The 19,487-nt window shown below is 38.5% G+C and overlaps 1 protein-coding gene across 4 annotated transcripts in view; it reads right to left on the reverse strand.

Annotated features, from left to right (window-relative positions):
• Nucleotides 1-5,129: 5,129 nt before the first annotated feature.
• Nucleotides 5,130-19,487, reverse strand: part of CDH19 (cadherin 19) — a 46,996-nt gene continuing 32,638 nt past the window's right edge. For 2 of the 4 annotated variants that reach the window (XM_045850088.1, XM_045850087.1), the window contains exons 7-12: nt 18,928-19,181; nt 14,851-14,978; nt 10,048-10,169; nt 8,493-8,610; nt 6,874-7,125; nt 5,130-6,103 (exon numbers count right to left, since the gene is read on the reverse strand). In XM_045850088.1, the coding sequence (XP_045706044.1) occupies nt 5,613-6,103; nt 6,874-7,125; nt 8,493-8,610; nt 10,048-10,169; nt 14,851-14,978; nt 18,928-19,181 (1,365 nt within the window). In that variant the 3' untranslated portion in view covers nt 5,130-5,612. Of the gene's footprint in view, nt 6,104-6,873; nt 7,126-8,492; nt 8,611-10,047; nt 10,170-14,850; nt 14,979-18,927; nt 19,182-19,487 lie in introns of those variants that run through there. The other 2 variants (XM_045850090.1, XM_045850089.1) reach the window with 2 other exon arrangements.

The following is a 19,487-nucleotide window of genomic DNA, read 5'->3' on the forward strand; positions in this document are numbered from 1 at the left end:
TTTGTATTTCGCTTATAGTGTATATTCGAAAATAGAATTTTAAATTATGTATTGGAACTATGAGAAATGCCAAATTGATTCCATATGCTAATATACTCAGTTTATTGATTGGTCTGAAGGAAACATCATGAAAATGTTTTATTTGATTCCGTTTTTACACATATTTGCATTGAATTTTCTGATGCCCTCATTGGCCAAATTTCAGACAGTTTGCACAGCTGTTGGGCATCACCAATTTTTTTTTAATTCCCTTCTCCAAGTACCAGAAGACTTTTTTTTATTTTACTTTTTTTATTGTATTTTTTCCCATCACCGTTTCGTCCCCTCATAGCCCCTTCTCCACCGGAAGCCTGTTAACTCACCTCCGATATAAAGTGCCATCGCTCGCCCACTCCCACTTCCTCGGCTGCTTTGGGAACTCTGCCGCCTGGTAGGGATGGGGAGAGAGGTAACAGGCAGATAAACCTGGCTGGTGCTATCACCATTCCGCAGCCAGAGTCCTGTGTGAGGTTAAGCCTCCCGCTATCCAACTGTGGGCACTTTATCCTGGTCCACTCACATGGGGTATTGGGAGACAGTTTAAGCCTCTGAGGTTCCTATTGTCTCTCAGCCTGTGTGACAGCTTCTTTAGATGACTGATTTAAGCTCCCGCTCAGCTCCTATCTTTTGTGCAAAATTTCTACAGTGGCCATCCCTTATAACCTATGGGAAGCTCACGCAGCTTTGCCTGTCACAGGCTAAGGAATCACACACCGCGCATCTGCAGCCCTTGCTGTCTTCCCGACGGCTCAGGCCAGTCAGCCCGCCTGCCAGCCTCAGAGATCTAAGAACAGTGGGACGCAACCAATTCCAGCAGGTCCTGAAATCTGCTTTGTGGTTGAGAGGCTAGTCTTCCAGAAAACCCTTCAGAGTAGATAAATGATAGATGGATGGACAGATGGATGGATGGATGGATGGATATGTGATGATAGGTGGACAGACATAAATGGAAAAGTAAAATGTTGCATATTCCTCTCCTCCAGTTCTCTCTCACATTCGTCTCGCAGCTTTTAGTATAGCTGATATTTAATGCCCTTTGTATGTCGCACAGAAGAACATGAAGCCTACCTAGGAGGTTTCGTGTGACCCTGTTAGCTTGCCAGCGCATTTGTTACCAAGTCGCACTCTGAAATGAGAAGCCGACTACCGTGCTCACTTCCCTGCGCGGCACCCTGCCTGGGGACTCACCCCTGTGAGATCATCAAAGGAACTGTTTCGCTGAACAATGTAATATGATTGCCTTTTAAAATTCCAAGTGGAATATAAATAACTCCAAACAAGTTAACATGCCAAACCCATGTAATTCCCAGAAAGATTTTAAAAAATCTTTACCCAAGCACTACCCAATGCCAATGTATTTTTTTAAAAATACATTAATTTCATACTAATATTCAACAAAAGCCAGTACATAAATGTCACTTGGGATTCATTAATGCATGTACTTGCTATGTGCTAGAAACAATTTAAGACAAAAACAAATAAGTCAGACAATCCCTTGCCCACTTAAGGTTCACATTGTAATAATGGCTAAAGACAGTAAAAAGTGAAATATTTATAGTGTAATAATACCCGGTAGCTAAGTGCTAGGATGGAAGGCAAAGCAGAGCAAGAGCCGCCGGGGCACGGTGATCACCCGCCTGAATGGGGTGAGGGGTGGAATAGGGGGAGTGTTTGCAGGAGGATGTTCCAGGCCTCCAGGACGAGCGTGGGAGCGTTAAGAGACTTCGGACACAAGCTGAGGCAGGATGATGCATGACCGTACGTGTCGGGTCAGGACGCCGATCTGTATTTCAAAGGTGCTGTGAAGCTGCTGGGATCTATGAGTGGGAGAGGAGAAGGGCTGCGCGCGCGCAGACAACACACCTTCAGCGTGGTCACCAGGCTGGTGTGCACGGAGCCCGCACGTTTGTCGCGGAGTGCCTGTGCGCTGTCTGACCGACTCTTCACAGCACTCACGTGAACGGGGTGCTGTGTCTCGGGGTGCTGAACGAGGCCCAGAGTGCTGGGCCTCGTTTCACAGATTACAGACTCCGGTCCTGAGCGGTTAGGCAGTTTCACAAAGTGTACCCAGATATTCAGATAAAAGTGGACTAATGCAAACTCACTCTGTGAGGCTGGAGCTCATATACTGAGTGAACATCTATTATTGCGAACTTTTTGATTCTTATAAAGGACTGAATATTTTCCCATTTCAACCATCAGTAATTTAAGATGTATGTGTAATGCTGTGAGTTAATGAAGGCAAGTATCGAAGCCCTTGGGGCATTAATCTGAAACTGTGCTGTTTTCATAAATATCTGCACTGAAGGAGCCTCTATTAAAATGGAATAGAATGAGATCCTAATGCCATGTCTTTTTTTCAAAAAGATTTTAATTTATTTTTATTTTTAGGGAAACGGGAAGGGAGGGAGAAAGAGATGGAGAGAAAAATCAATGTGTGGTTGCCTCTCGAGCGCCCCTACATGTGCCCTGACTGGGAATCAAACCTACAACCCTTTGGTTTGCAGGCTGGCACTCAATCCACTGAGCCACACTAGCCACAGCAGTAATGCTATGTCCTTACCTTAGGATACAGCTAACTGTCTTCTTGCAACAACCATGACTAGGAAAAAGTTAAAATAGGTATTCAAATACTGCTAAGTACAATTTATAGGATATTACAGCTTCTTTAATAGACTCAGATAGCATTTTTGATGCAACTCAAAAAAACTCTTTTTAGACCAGAAAACAGTTTACGCAACCAGGTGTGCTTTTCTGTGTATCCTATGGGTGACAATCCTATCATTAACTAAACCAGAATTTAACACATCTACTTAAGGCCAGTGGACACAAACATAAAACCCAGTTGGTACATACATTAGATCAGTGTGCCTTTTTAGAAGGTGCTCATCCAGATTGAAAAGTGGTTTATAAGGCTTTCATCTATGACAAAGTCGTGGGCATCCCCAGAACTCCTTCTTCTTTTTTTCTCATGTATTTTTCCATGGATTGCGTCATCTGTTGTTTATCATAATTTCCAGTTTTTCAATCATAATTATATTGCATTATCTTTCAAATATAGGGGAAAATCCCTCCAGAACTAATTTATAAAAAAATTTCCTAACTATACTCTTTCCACTTTTATGTTAATATAGTAGAAATATAAATGTCATCTGAACACAAAAATTTCTAGTTTGTTTGCAAGTTTTCACTCTTTTAAAATTATTTTAAATATTCTTAATCTTCCCTAAGTACATAATGATATCTTCTTACTTTCGTCTACTTTTAATGTCATCCTAAATTGTGGTATTTCGAGTCTGATTTCCTCAGGCTTTTGTGAAGTGATGACATCTGTGTCACCCACATAGTGGTACCTGACTGATGCTAATGAAAAAACTTTTACTGCGTGGTGTGGATATGGACATTTCAAAGTACAGGGAAAAAACTATCATAGCCATTCAATGACTGTATCTTTAGCTCAAAATTATTCAAAAATATTTTATTTAACCATATATGCCCAACTTGGTGGAGTTCAAGTTTCACATATTATTCATATAAAATGAAAAGAAAAATCCATTTTTAGGTTACTGTGTTGCCTGTGAGGCTGGAGTCAGGGGGCTACCCCTCCTTGGGTCTTGCCTTGCTCACAAGAGAATTCAGGGGAGAGACAGCTCGCATAGTGGAAATGAGTTAACAAGTTTATTTATAAAATACACTTGAGCATGAAACTACAGGTGGGCACCCAATTATTCGGAATGCCCCATGTACACAGAAATAAAGTCGTTAGTAAGTTTGTTCTATACACTTGAGCCCGGCTATTGGGGTTCAGGGCTTATATACCTTAGTTGGTTTCTAGGTCCCCCTTCCTCCTCCCTCCTCCAGACCTTGGGATTAATACACAGCCTCCAAGGCTTGCTTTCCCAGCTGGTGGAGACGGTACACACAGGACTTCAAGGGCTCCCCTCGTGCTGAGTGTTCGGAATGCCTGGCAGTCTCCGTTAGCCCAGGGGCTCAGGACTGCTGGGTCAGCAGGTGAGAGGCGTGTCTCCGTTCCCAGCCTCCTGCGTTCAGTTCTTCATTAGCTTGCACTGGGTGGGGCCTGCTTTACTTCCCCTCCGGCCGCTCATTGCTAGCTGCTACCTGACAATTGCACTCACTACTTTCTTTCTGTATAAAACTACGGGTTTTCAATTCCACCTGGATTGGTGTAGACTAATAAGGGCCATTCTTAAAAAGTTGATAAAAATTAAAGTGTCTCGCCTTATTATCTAATATTACCGTAAAGCTTTATGTCCAGCAGTTTAGCATTAATCCTTCACAGAGTTACAATAAAAGTTACTACTGCACCTAATTATTATTCCATAATAAAAAAGACTGTGAAGCAAAAGTTATAGTTTAAATCATAAGAGAAAAGGAAAAGCTGAGAATTTTACCATGTTTTTTTTTCCTGTGTGTGGCAGGCTTCAGTGCAGTTGATCATAATACTTAGAAGGAATGTTAATTCAAGTGTGAGTACATTCCTCCTCCATTGACCTCTATCATCCTAGTAGGTAAGATTTCACTTCAAATGTTTCACATTCCCCACCCTTTTCGTGATGTGTAACGTAACAATGAATAAATATTTTGTCATTGCATTATGACATGATAAAGATGTATTGGTTACATATGAACACAATTTGAGAAAAACTCCTAAACATATGCATTCCCCTTCTTTATACAAAGCTATACTATCAAAATTAATATAAATTTATACTATATCTGTTTAATTCACATATATTAATTAGCAGTCTAAATTTAAAATCAGTTTTAAAATGTGGCTCTGGCAAAGATTTAAAAGTGTAAAATTAGAATAAATCATAGACTCCTAGTAGTGACTTGTTATTTATGTAAACAAATAGGGTTTTTTTCAAGTTTTATGTGATTATCCAGGCTCTCCTAGGTTTTTTTTTTATCTCTGTATAGCATCAGGAATTTAACCCACTTATACACTTTACTCTTATTTGGTAAGATTTAATAAATGCATAAATGAAATACTATTAAAATACTCTAGGCTCAGTGCCTTTCCCACCTTAAACATTCGGAAGCGTTGATAACTTGTACTGGGTGGTACTGAAAACAGTGTTAGGAGAGTAAGTCAGCGGTGGGCCAGAGGTGCCCGGACAGCACGTGGCTGGCTTGAAATAACCATGGGCATTTCCTCTAGGGAAATCAGAAAACACTATAGATCAGGTTCCCCCCCCAAGAACTGGAGCATACAACTCTTTACCAAGAGACTACCAGTTTGCCCGCAAACATACCAGCATTTTTAACGTTTTTATTTTAATTGAATTTATTGGGGTGACTTTGATTAATAAAACTGTACAGGTTTCGAGCATACAGCTCTATAATATATCATCTGCACACTGCATGGTGCGCTCACCACCCAAAGTCTCTCTCTTCTGTCACCGTGTATCCCCTTTTGTCCTCTTCCATCTTTTTCCACTCACCCCCTCTTTCCTCTTGGCAATCGCCGTTGTGCTGTCTGCGTCTGATTCCTTTCTCTGCCTAAGCCCTTCACGGTTTTCGCCCAGCCTTCCAACACCCGCGCCCCAGCCCTAATTATCTGACTGCATAGTCGAACCAAACATGCACGCTAATCTTTTAAAGCGAGGTCCCAGTTCGTGAAGGTAATCATAATTGTCATCCTGATCGGAGCTCGCTGATCCTAAAGAGCTCAGTGACTCCGCTAAGGAGCCTGTCCCCTCAAACGCATAGGTCTGGAGGGAGTCAAAAGGAGGGGCGCAGGGGTCTGTGTTCGCTTCTCGGAGCTTTTCCAGAATGAATTCCCGAATGATGGCGTTATCGGGGCCGACCTGCAGGGACTGCCTGTACAGGCTGCCCAGCTCGCCGGCCGGGGTCTTGCGTGGCTTCCGTTCCCTCAGGATCGCGCCGCTCTTCAGCTCCCCAATGTCAAAGGCCTCCGTGTCATCTTCCCCTCCCCCTTCGTCGTCGTATCTGAAGATATTCTCTCTGAAATCTTCACCTTTCTCCGGAAACAGAGTCTGTTTTCTTCGCTGTTTTAGGCCGAGGGTCAAAAGAATGAGCCCTGGCAAAGAAAGCACATCAAAATATTAATGCAATATAATACAATTAATATAACATGAAACAACATGACATGTTATTTATGATACACTTTACAATATTCGCCGCTGTTATAAGCTCAAGACATAAGCTTAGATTTTATGATTTTAAGACTCAAATGTATTTGCTGTTGAAAACTTACAAAAGGGGCTTCCAGAATGACATAGGGAATACAACACACTTTCTAGTTGGTGATTTGGAGTAGAAAAATATCATAAAATTACAATGAGATGTTTTTTGATGATGATCAATTTAAAACCTAAAATTTTGTTTTTCTCTTCTATACTGGAAATAGAACAAAGCAGGATACGGGAACATTTTTCAATACACATGCACTTGTCCGTTCAGAATCAAAGATACAGGTTAATAAAAGTTAAGCATAATGGAAAAGCTCAGTAGTTCCCAGTGACGGAAATTCTGTAGCAGACTTATATTCCAAGTTAATATTTACTGACTACAAAATAGGCAACAGGCATTTTTTTCTAAAAGCTTTAAAACTATTCATTGATTTGTTACTGTTGATTTTCAGCTTGAAGAGTAGAGTCACTATTTGTTAAATTTACTCCACTTAATTTAAGAATTGTAATGTTGTACATTCAGAAGAGGACTTTTAAACACACACACACACACACACACACACACAGCCACACTATACTGCTATAATGAAATCATGTATGTTCCGTAATTATCACACTACTTTTGATAAAAGGAGACGTGTGGTTCAACACTACTTACCACATATTATCACCATGCATATCAGAATAGCAACAACAATAGCAATCTCTGTCCTGAATCTCGTGGAGAAGTCTTTGTCACTGCAGGTCTTCACACTGCCATCGTCACCACAGTCACAAACATGGATGGTAAGGGTGTTAGTACTTGTAAGTGACGGGAGTCCATTGTCAGCAATTAAGATGGATATGTAGAAAACAGGCTCTTCTTGGAGGCTAAAACCAGTTCTATTAGTCAAAATTACAGCTGTGTTATCTAAAACAAAAATTCATGTACATAATTTTTTCAACACCATATCAGAAATCCTTACCAGGCATATGTAGTAGAGGCAATAGTACAGCAATAACCTAAATAATATTTTTAGTTTAATTTCTTATGCCTCAGTATTGTTCTCCTTTTTTGTTCTTGGTTTTGGCATCTCCAACCCCCCAATTATTTCCTGCAGCAAACAGACTAATTGTACAAGGCAAACCATGAAATGCAAACAAATGAAAGTGTTTTGAAACATATGCCTAATTGTGGCTTTTCTCACATCATCTCATTAAAACCAATTCTCCATCTTGCTCTTGAGTCTATAGAACCCTTTTGATTCTAGTTACTAGACAGATATAAAAGGTGAGAGAATTTATATTTTTCCTATATATAGGTTATTTATAACTACAAACATGAAACACAATCAATTATTTTCTTTGTTTCAATATCTTTATTTTGCCTTAGAACTTTATTTTGTATTGATACCAACAAATCTAAGCTATGTCTTATTTCTTATGTTGATATTAGAGGTTTTCATCCTAGGTCTATTTGAGGTCCTTTCACTGGGGAATATGACAAGGAGAAAAGGGAGACAACATGACCGTATTTATTCTCCCAACAAAAGACGTCCCCCACATTGAAGACTAAACTCTGTTGTCCAGAAGGGCAGGTGAAGGTATTTGGTAACAGATGCTTGAGTAATAAGACCAATGGTGATTCATATTTTGGGGATATAAAGCAAAATTAAAACAGAAATCTGTATGTTGATAAAAATATTTTACTGAATTAAAAAAAGAACAGAGTGGCTCTCTATAAAGTTCATCACTTCTATGGAAGGAAAAGAAATGCTGTGTCTCCATATGAAATGTTTAGAACATTTTGTCCTTAACGTGACACAATCATCTAATGATGAGGAAAAAAGAACAATATTGAACCAACTTCATAAAGTTATAGGCATAATTATTGACACCAATTATCTTTGAATTAATCAGGCTAACATGTCTACAACAAGTTAAGGATGCATCACTTTCTTCCCCAGACATCTATCGAAGCTTGACTTTCATGATGATATGAAAGGAATCATCGTGTCAGAACTGAAATTATATTACAGAGTCATTCAGACAAGGACTTACAGCCACTCATGACTTGAAAAATTACTTCTAATTTCAAGAAATCCAGCAGAAAATGTGGGTAGTATTTTCAGAAGTTCACTTTGGGTTTTGTTTCCCATTTTCATTTCTACTTCTCAGTTTATAGCTCGACATTATCATGTTGCAGTAACAGTATAGAAAGCAATGCTGTAAGTTCACTTAAATCAACCACCATGCCAGGAGAGTAGATCAAAAGCCATCATGAGTGAATGGAATTACCTTGGTTATCTATGAGTGTAAAACTAGAGTTCTGTGTGTCCTCCACAGATAAATTAAAGGAAAAATAGTGGTCTTCTATGGATTTATCTCTATCCACTGCACTGATGGTCTGAATTATCTAGAAAAAAAATAGAAAAAGGTGGGTTTTTTTCCCTTCAGGAAAAAGATCATTGTTACCATTGCTATTAATTTTTTTAATTGTTTTAGAAACATTTATGGACATCACAGAGGATAATTATCAAATTGATAGAGATACTAACATATTTTCTCAAGTTAAAAATATCTTTACTTGCCCTGTTCAAAAGAGTGTTTTGATATTATATAATAAATACATTTTATTATAGCCAGATGGTTTCCTTGAGCTAAGTTTGTTAGATGTTCTCAAAGTCTCCCTCCCCTCCTTCCTGCTATACCCCTTCTTTCTTTCTCCCTTCTCTGTCTGAATGCCAGTCATTACAATATACTGAAAACATACAGCCCCTGCTTACATTGAGCACATAACTGGTATGAAGTTATTGTCTTAATAAAGTATTTGCCAAAGTAATGAGATTTTAAAATTGATTTAAGAAAATAGTGCATTTATAGCCAAGGAGTGATATACATAATTTCCTTTGACCCATAAAGAATATAATAAACATGTCCCACATCAAACAGTCTCCTGTATCTTAGATCATAAGAAAGTGAAGTGATGAGCTATGAACGAATCCGTTCTCAATTAATCATTTTCTTTCAAGACATGAATGTGTCAGTCAGGTTGCTCATTATTGTCAAAAAGGAAGAGACGTGCTGTCAAGATCACGTAGTGAGATTGTGATTAATTCTGGAAATTCAAATAAGTTGAATATACAAGTTAAGAGCATGTTTATACTCCTAAACACATTGTTCTTGAGTTATTACCTTTTAATACTTTCAGAAATTGCTTTTAATTATAATTTAGATATGATATTAACAACTTGTGTTTAATGATGTGTTTGAGTTTATGTCTGTATGTGGGTATTTAATTTTGTCTTTTTTTTGTACAAGTATTTGAAAAGAATGATACAACTTTTAGTCTACCATTCCTATCTTATAAGGAATTAGTAAATATAAAACTCTATTAAATAAATGGGCAGAACTGGTCTTTGTTAAAACTAATTTTGTTAATATTAACAGCAATGGTGAAGAGTAGTGTCATACATTACAAGTTCTTAACATGGGTCTCAGTCCCTTCATAAGAGATTCAGAATGAGCTACAAGATGTCTGTGCCTACTAACAGTGTGGTGACTGTTACCGGGAGGGGGGAAGCTAGTTGGGGGTGTTTGCGGGTGGAGAGCCTGAGCAAATGGGTAAAGGACTCATGGATATGGACCATGGGTATGATATGTGCAGGGGGCTAGGCGGGTATAAGGGGACTGAATGGTAATGGAAAAATATAATAAAGGTTATATAAAAACATTGAATAGAAACACTGTCAAAGTGTGACATGTTACTGTTTTTCAAAAGAAATTTAATTTACACAGAACACACAGCATGAAAGCATGTGATTAATATGTCAGGAGTTGATTAGAGTCTCACCTGGCCAGAGCCGGCATTTTCACAAACATAAGTCTTATAGTCGTCAGAGAACTCAGGAGCATTATCATTAATATCAAGAACTTGCACATATACGGGAACAGAAGAAATCTGTTCAACATTGTCTGCAATAAACAGAGTAAAAATAAATAATATTAATTCTTTCATTAGGGGAAACATTTATAAAAAGCACATTAGAGGTTATGTGGTATAGTGCCATTTGAATAAAAGCTGAGGACAGCCTCTCTATATAATTCATATATTCATCAACAACACAGGCTAGAAAAGAATGTTCTTAACACATTCAACTCAACCAATGTTTATCGAGTGCTTTGTACCTGCCGTACATGCAGGAGCTGATGAGAAACTGTAGTAAAAAAGATAGTTACATGAACATCTTCCTAAAACCCAGGACATTTTTAACATATTTATGCTCATTAATCCAATGTTGATGAATACGTGTGTTATTATCCTCCCCAGCTTGGCTGTTAAGAACATTCAGAAACCATTTAGTTTCATAAATTACAGTTAAATGACTTGCCTAAGGTCATAGCTGGAATGTCAAAGGCAGTTAAGAAGCCACCAGCAAGTACTCTTAATGATGGTATCATCCAGCGTAGTTTTTAACAACAGAACAGGGCATGAAATAATTATCTAAATACATGGTAAAATAAGATAATTAAAGTAGCAGCTAAGTAAAGGTTTATATGTACATTGAGTCGGGAGGGTGTTCTTACTGAGCCAAGAAATAGAAATACAGGAACTATGAAAGAGTGGGAGGATGCAGGTAAATACATTTTTTAAATAGCAAAAAGCAATGTGAAAAAAAGATAAAACCAGAAAACAGTGGTCTGGATAAGTGTTCGCATCACAAGATGAAATATGAATAGCTCTCATTTTCAAATCCTGACAAATGATGTGAAAAAGACAAACCAGTGGGAATATTCACAAACCACCAATTCCCAGGTGAGAAAAATTCAAGTGATTTGAAACCAGGCGTTCTTGACTTTGTTGCTATTGATACTTTAGACTGGATGAGTCGCCGTGTTGAGGGGCCATCTGTGCATTGTAGGATGCGTAGCAGCATTGTTTGGTCTCTGTACTAACCCCATGCCGATAGCAATCCCCCCACTGGTTGTGATATACAAAATTGTCCTCGGACCTTGTCAGATGTCCTAGGGAGCAAAAATAGCCCACAGCTGAGAGATGCTGCTTTATCAAAACATTTGCAAAGGCTCTTGCTCACCGGAAGTGTGGAGAACGATGATTTGGTTCATGGAATTGGTGTTAAATATGAAAAAAAAAAAACAACCCCAAAACCTAGGGATGGTGGAATGCTGAGAAATAATGGGGAAGAAAACCTATTCTAGAACCTTATCTGGCAACAGACAGTGAAAGCTAAACTACGTATATCTTTGAACCAGTAATTTGCATGGGAACCCCGGGGTCTGCCCCGGCCAGGTCTGAAATGCGTGAGTTCCTGACTTCATGCAGGGAAGACTTCACAGTGCCAGTCCAGGCGATTTTGAGAGCACCTTTATTAGAGCTGGGGACAATGACACAAAGGAAGGGCGTCAGATAGAGGAGGCAAGAGCATTGCAACCGGAAGGAGCCTTGGCAGAGCTGCCTTGGCCTTCTGGAAACAGGAGGAAGAGTCAAACCCAGGTGCCGCTGTGTTGGCCCTTTAGATAGAAAGTCACAGAGGCAGAAGGCGTGAGCCGGCTGGGTTGCACGGACTCAGGAAACAAGTTACAGGGGGTCCCTTGGAGGCAGGTTCAGGGGTTTGCCCAGGATAAGCGGCTACTGCCCACTGTTGCCCTGGTCACAAGTCTCCTGGGAACCTTCAGAGCTCAGGGGAAAGAAAGCCAAGGCACATCCCCGAGGAAAGAAGGGGGGAAGGCACAGGCGTGCTGAAGAGAGAGAGAGAGAGAGTGTGTGCTGGGTCCTTTGTTTTAAGGATTTTCATCTGTTAAAGGCGGAAATTTCATGGGAGGTCTCAGGGAAGGATCTTAATAGAATATGCATCAGCTTTTCAGGTATGTCCCTCAATGTGCTGATTTATCAAAATGAGCATACACAGAGGTCAGGGTCATTCTCCGGTCAGCTTCACCTTCAAACAGTGTCACCAGAGAAGGACCCGGACGGAGGCTGGTGGGCTCCAGCGCCGTCTAGAATGTATAAACCATTCGCTCCTAAGTGTCCTTGGTTAGGGGAGATAAGATGTGATTTATTATTTGGCTGTAAATTGCTCAGCTGTTTAACTATCTGTCTCCATTTCCCCACTCCACTTGCCAAGGAACTTTCCCAGCTTCTGGCTATCCGGCCTCAGCACCAGTGCATAGGAGTACAAGATTCAATGTGTGTACTCCAGAACTGCTGGCATCACAAATAACTGGAAATAACCCAACTGTACATCAAAGGGGAATTGGCAAAATAAATTACAACCATCCTGTGAAATTCTGTGTGCTTATTAAAAATGAATGAGTCAATGTAACAAATGTATTAATAGCATGAGTTTTAAAAATGAAGTTTAATCTTAGTTCTCATTTTGAGACAATTACTTAGCTGTTTATTTCAGTCAATTCTCTGCAAAATGGCAATGATACTAGTATCTACTTCCAGAACTGTTATAAAGATTAAATAAATTAATACCCATAAAGCATTTAGAATATTTCTTAACATATAAAGGAGCAATAAATGTCAAATATTATTTTATCTACTAACCAGAAGTAATAATATACATGTTTTGTGAAATGATAAAAAACAAGATGTGGCATAATGTATCCTATATATGCATAACATTGTTTTTAATACTCCTCTTTCATTTAAACATGCTATGGGAAAGGTACAAACAATTAAAGAGTAGGAAGAGGGAGGTTACTTTATTTCTCTTAATGTTTTTATTTATAATCAATAGGATCCTTTGCTCCTATAAAAGCCTTATATTGACAACTGTGGTTTTTAATGTAAACACTTTTTTAAAGAGACAATTCTCAAAACGAAGAAGCACACATAGTATATAGCCAAAGACATTGAAACTGAGAACAGGCTGACAGTGACCAGAGGGGAGCGGGGAGGAGATGATGGGGGAAAGGGGGAAGGGTTTACAGGAACAATTATAAAGGACACATGGACAATAACAAGGGGGTGGAAATGGGGGAGGGGGCAGGAAGGACTGGGGTGGTGGGGAGGGGTGGGGAGAAAAAGCAGAAATCTGTACTTGAACAACGATAAAGAAAAATAAAAATAAAGAGACAATTCTCTGTTGAAAGTAAGGGAACAGACTGTCTTTCCTTCCTCTTAGAACATTTGATATGCATGTAAGCCTTTTCATAGTTAGAAGTCCCCCTGCCAACCTTCCAGCCCAGCTCTGTCTTTCTCAAGTACTAGGTGCCCACCCTTTCAAATGTGTCTTCAAGCAGGGAGTAGCCTTCCTTCCAGTTTCTGTGAGAGGCTAGGAGCCAAAGGTCAGCAAAGGCTTTGACCCAACTTGCAAAATTACCTCTTGTCCTAAAGGAATGAAAAGCTTAGTTTTCATCTGGAGAAAGTCAATTAGCAAACTCAGGTGGGCAACCCAACCGCCTAGTGAGTGTAGAAGGAACCGTGTGGGATGGGTGGTGGGAAGCCCTCCTCCTTGAACGCTGGTAATTGCTTCTCTCGAGAACAGCGTGTGATGGGCCATGCCTGCCTGGGCGTGTGAGAGGGAGAGAGCTCTCTCTGCCTGGGCGGTCTCTTAGCAGGTTCCCTGGAACGCACATCTCACTCTGCTTCAGTGCTTCTGAGTGATAAAACTGTTACTTTCCCACTGTCGTAGAGAAGGTTTCTGGGTTGGGATGAAATTTTGTTTGTAACTGTCTTTCCCAATTAATCAGTTATGATTCTGACAGATATTGCAATTAGGACAGATATTGCAATTTTCACTTAAGTATTATAAATTGCAAGTTTAATATATACCACAAATCCATGGCTTTTAGGAAATACATAAACCATTAAGAATTATGTCGAGACTCTTCTCTATCGTGTTATATTTAGGAAAACAGATAAATACAACGTTAAAATATAAAAAGTGTCCCTAGAGATTTTGAGATGGAGTGATTCCAAATTTAAGGTGCATCTTTGAATGGTTTTAACATATCATCATAGAATTTTTTTGTTTTGTTTTGGTAAGTAAACTGGGAAAAGAATTCCAGGTACAAATAAATTGAAGAAAACTTAGTACGAAATTCATTTAAAGTTTCTATTCTTTTTCTCTGAAAATTCTGTTTAAAATTTTGTTCAAATTAAACTTTTGACATGACTATTTACAACATACATATATTGATATCTTCACAGCTTTTTTAAAGATAGTGGTTTTGCTCACTTAGCTGACATGCTGATAAATAGCGTGTCACTTAATTTGGGAAATTTTCCAGGAAAGAGACGAAGCAACGTGAACTTCATTTGCTGATAAGACCAATGTCACAAGACAACGTCTCTTTCCCACAAGCCACATAACTGTTGTGCCGCATCTTCCAGGTGGTTACCACATGCGGCGGGTGTTTTTTTTTATGACACTTTTTTTGTGATCTTCTGTTGTCTACAATTCAGGTGGTTTGTTTTTACTGCTACAGAAATGTAAATGGTGAGGCAATTTATAAGCACAACAGCAAGGAGCAGACATTGTTAATTTAAAATAATGAAATAAGTGCAGATGCATGAATTGACATATAGAATACCATTTAACTCCATCAACATTGTAAGCGAGCTTTGGTTCCTACGCCTGGGCGTCGCGGCGCACTGATCTGCGGTACCCAAGCGAGGACTTACCCTGTTCCGCCGCTCTGACGCTCAGGTTGTGCCACGCACTCACCTCTCGATCGAGAGGGCTGGCTGTGAAGATGGTGCCGTTGTCATCAATGCAGAACTCGCCGCTTCCGGAGATGTGTATAGAATACCTGAACCAAAGAAGAGTGCCCCTTCGTTTTATTTTTTCTCCGTATAACACACGTTCAAAGCAATAAGACAGATTGTTAAATGCATGCTCCACATAGTAATTAAATTCTGAACAATTTTCAGAAACAGATACACATACACACATATATATACACACACACACATATGTATATGTATTTCAATTCAGTAAAGATAGGGAAAAAAAGAAACTAAAGTGGCTTCAGGTTTAAACTGATGTTTGCTCAATCTAAACTCATGTTCATTCCCAAGAGAGAATGCTAATAAGTGGGTAACTTGTTTAGAAAGGAAATGGCAAAATGTCATTCACAAAATAAAGAGAAATGCCAATAAATGGGGGTAAAAATGAATGCGTGTGAACCTTTTCTTTTTAATAGGAAGCAACATAAAACAAATCACTAGCTTAGACTGCTCTGAGACTCACTCCAACACAGAGTTGCATGCTAAATCTGTGTATCATATTATAATTACTTGATAGCCGAGCTATGAGAAATTATTTGTTTTTGTTTGCTGGAAGAAAATTTATTAACTATTAGCATATTGTTATATACATAAAGCAAAGGCAGGTTGACAGCTCTTTGTGTGGAAATAATATAATAATTTATATAAATGATAATGTTTATAATATATAATTTATAAATAATAATAATAGAATAAAATGTGTTTTGCATACTGAAAAGTCTGGAAAATGATCTTCAGCTCCACAATGAAAGGAGCCTTTGAAGTACTCAGCATGTCTTATCTGGCTGCAAATGATTAATAATAAAAATTAAAGAAGAGTAATAACTAGGGTTAGGGGAGGGCTTCTCATCGCAAGAATATTCCGGAAGACTTTGATGAGACATCAATGAGGTTTGCCATAATTGGATGATAAAAGATGGGACTATTTTAATCTTCAATTGACAGGTTTCTAAAAATATCACTAATTTGTAGCTTGGTATCCTGGGGAGAATTAAAACAGAAATGACAGAGAATAAAGCTTTAGAGGAATTCGGTTTGAACTTTACTCACTTTTAAACCTTTATAAGTGATTTACTTACATTCCCACAAGTGGTCAAATTTTCTACTTATTTGTTGACAAATGAAACAGCATTTTATCAGTTAATATTTTGTACTAAATATCTAGAATATCCAGTTTCTATAATATACCAGTCAAAATAAAACTAATCAAAAGTTAAAGGTTATTTCCAAGTAAGAGTTTTAAAAATTATGATCCTCAGTGAGCAGTAACATTTTAAATAATAGTCAATAAACATAGTTAGAATATGAAACTTGTCTGAAATACGTTTTGAAGAGCCTGAGCTAATAAGCTTAAAATGTAAATGTTTGATGCGTAAAAGATGAATCTTTGGTTCGCTTCAAATTGCCTTTTATGGACTCTCCATTTCTTTAAAAATATATTCAATGGAATACTACTCAGCCATAAGAAAGATGAAGTACTGCCATTTGCTACAACGTAAATGGATCTTGAGACTATCATGCTAAGCAAAATTAGTCAGACAGAAAAAGTTAAGAACCACATGATTTCACTCATATGTTATAAACAATTTAAATGTTGAATTTTGAAACCGAAAGCAACAAATGGACAAACAAGAAGAACAAATGAACAAAAGAAATCACAGACACAGGCACCATTACAGTGGTTTCCAGAGGGGCGGGGGGTGGGGAAGTAGCGAAGGGTGACGGGGTGGGAGATAAACAGTGAGGGGAGGAGCGCTGAGTCTGGGTGGTGGGCACACAGTACCACGTGCAGACCACGTGTCATAGAATTGTGCACTTGAAACCAAGATAGTCTTTTTAACCAGTGTCATCCCCATAAATCAAGTTTTCAAAAAGCTGAATGACTAAAAGGTGATGGTGCAATGTTTTCTCACTGTTCACAGCCCTACCAGAATGATGTAAACAAAAGATTCTTCCATGATTCCATCTCCAGATGCCTTTACATTTGTTCTTAATGTTTGTACAAATACAGAAGTTCCATTCCCATTTCTCACAAGAAACGGAGACACATGCAAGCCTAGTGCACACAAGTTTAATTTTGTTTTCATGATATGTTTTGAACATTTGCTATATTACATGGAAAAAACTAAAAAGTAATTTCATTTAAAAGATACTTCTAAATGTAAAAAATGTCCAGAAAAGGCATTGAAATATATTTTTGTTGATAGGTGTTCACAAACTATTTTTAAGAGTAATTAATTTCAGTATAAAAATGAAAACTGTTGGTAAAAAATATTTTTTGTAGAAAATAAGGTAAGTAACCACCAGAAGTAGTACTATAAAATGCATGACTTCTCTTAACATCTGTCTCACTTACCTGCCCAATATATACCTAACATTTTTACTTGTAGTAAACATACAACTCTAATAATTTTGTATTATCTTTTAAAATCATACCATGTTTTTTCATCAGTGTTCATAAACATTGTTGTAAATCATCATTCATTGCCTTATTTACATCAATACAATTCAACATTTAAATTGTTTTCAACACTTTACTATCATACATGAGAATATAATGAACAGTGTAGTCTTTAAAGCATTTTTAAAATATTAGGTATCCCTGACTGGTGTGGCTTAGTTGGTTGGGCATCATTCTGCAATGCAAAAAGTCACAGGTTCGATTCCCGGTCAGGGCACCTTCCAGGGTTGTGGGTCCAGTCCCGGGACAGAGTGCATACCAGAAACAAGCAGTCACTCTTTCTCTCTCAACTCAATGTTTTTCTCCCTCTGTTTCTCCCTCCCTTCGCCTCTCTTTAAAAGGAAATAAATAAAATCTTTAAATATGTGAATGAAAAATATTAGATACTCTTAAGTATTCTAAGAAGAACAAGTTAATAAATACCCTACAAAAATCTAAACAACTGATTCACTGGGTTTTAATGATACACATACATCATATGCACACTTACAGTTTTTTCTAAAATTACTGTAAGTACATAGGAACTATATCTACCTATTAGAAAGCAGCTTTTATGATTAGTAATTAGAGTGGAAAAGGGAGAGCATCCCTCTCTCTCAAAGATTTAAAGAAGCTCCTTCTTTGAATCTGTAGTCTCTGCAAAGCACATAGCAGAGGCAGCGCCTACATGGCGGGGCGGGGAGGGGGAGTGGTGGTAAATAGATTAAGGGAACGTGTAACAGACTTCGTTCTTATGTCTAACCAGACCCATAATTCACATATTAAAAAAGAAGGAAATAGGGTGACTATAGCAGACTAGTGTATGGCAAATACCATTGAACAGTAACAGAAATTTATTTCTGATTAGACTGACTCCATTTTTACTCTTTTAAGTGGTGTCCTATAAAAAGCTTTCTCAATTTTATTTTCATCCTCACCTGCAAGTATGTTGACTGATTTTTAGAGAGAGGGTAAAGGAGACAGTGAGAGAGCTAGAGAAAGAGAGAGAGAGAGAAACAGTGATGCAAGAGAGAAACATTGATCGGATTGTCTTTGTGAGCAGCCGGATGCAGAAAGAAACCCACAACCCAGCACGTGCCCTGAGCAGGAATCAAGCCCACATTCTTTTGGTGTGTGGGATGATGCTCCAACAAACTAAGCCGACTGGCCGGAGCTGAAAAAAAAAAGCTTTCTCAACTTTTGAATATCATTTTAATTAAATACTATTAAAACGGAACGACATTTGGATCAGCTTCGTGTGTGTCTTCTTTGACTGGGCTTAATCAAGGACTCCTTTACCCTCACCTTCCTACCCCTACTCACGGAGATGGTTGCATCCAATTTTGGATGATGGTTGCTGATTTCTTTCATGTTTGCAGTTGCTTATTTTGTGGCTTTTTAACCAATAATGAAGCTCTAAGTACTATATGGATAAATATGGGCATATCCTTGTGTCACAGGCATAACATCACGTATTTAAGCCAGTCTGTGTCCGTGCATTCATTACTGCAAAGTTGGCCTTGCGGACGTACCGGATAGGAGATTCCTTCTGATCTGGATCTCTGGCCGAGACGGTGCCCACCCACGATCCCCGCGGGCGTCCTTCGGAGATCTCAAACACGTAATGCGGGAGGTGGAAGACCGGGGGTTCATCCTCGTCTCCCACCTGGACCTTAATGATCGTGGTGGAAGTTTCAGCGTGGTATTTCAGGAGCTGCTCATCAACACGGGGGTTTTTAACTTTTGCTTTAATGCGATAGTTGTTCTGCTGCTCAAAATCCACTTTCTATAAAGAAATGCAGTGTACACAGAAGAAATGGCTTCAGTAACCCAAGGCATTGCTTAGAAAAAGAAAGATTTTGTGGTTGCACTACTTCAGTTTCAGTTAGATTTTACTTTTTCCCCCACTTAAGTTGTTCTGTGTTATATTTTTTCTTTTAATTTAATTTATTGGACTGACATTGGTTAATAAGATTTTATAGGTTTCAGGCATACAGTTCTATAACCCATGATCTGCATATTGGTTTTACTTTTTATCTACCTGGATCCCTTTGACAGAATCATTAAGTAGTAGCACACTAAATCCCTATTT

Source organism: Phyllostomus hastatus, unplaced genomic scaffold (assembly GCF_019186645.2).
Source record: "Phyllostomus hastatus isolate PE091 unplaced genomic scaffold, TTU_PhHast_1.1 phas_contig_80, whole genome shotgun sequence".
In the NCBI taxonomy this organism is placed as follows: domain Eukaryota; kingdom Metazoa; phylum Chordata; class Mammalia; order Chiroptera; family Phyllostomidae; genus Phyllostomus; species Phyllostomus hastatus.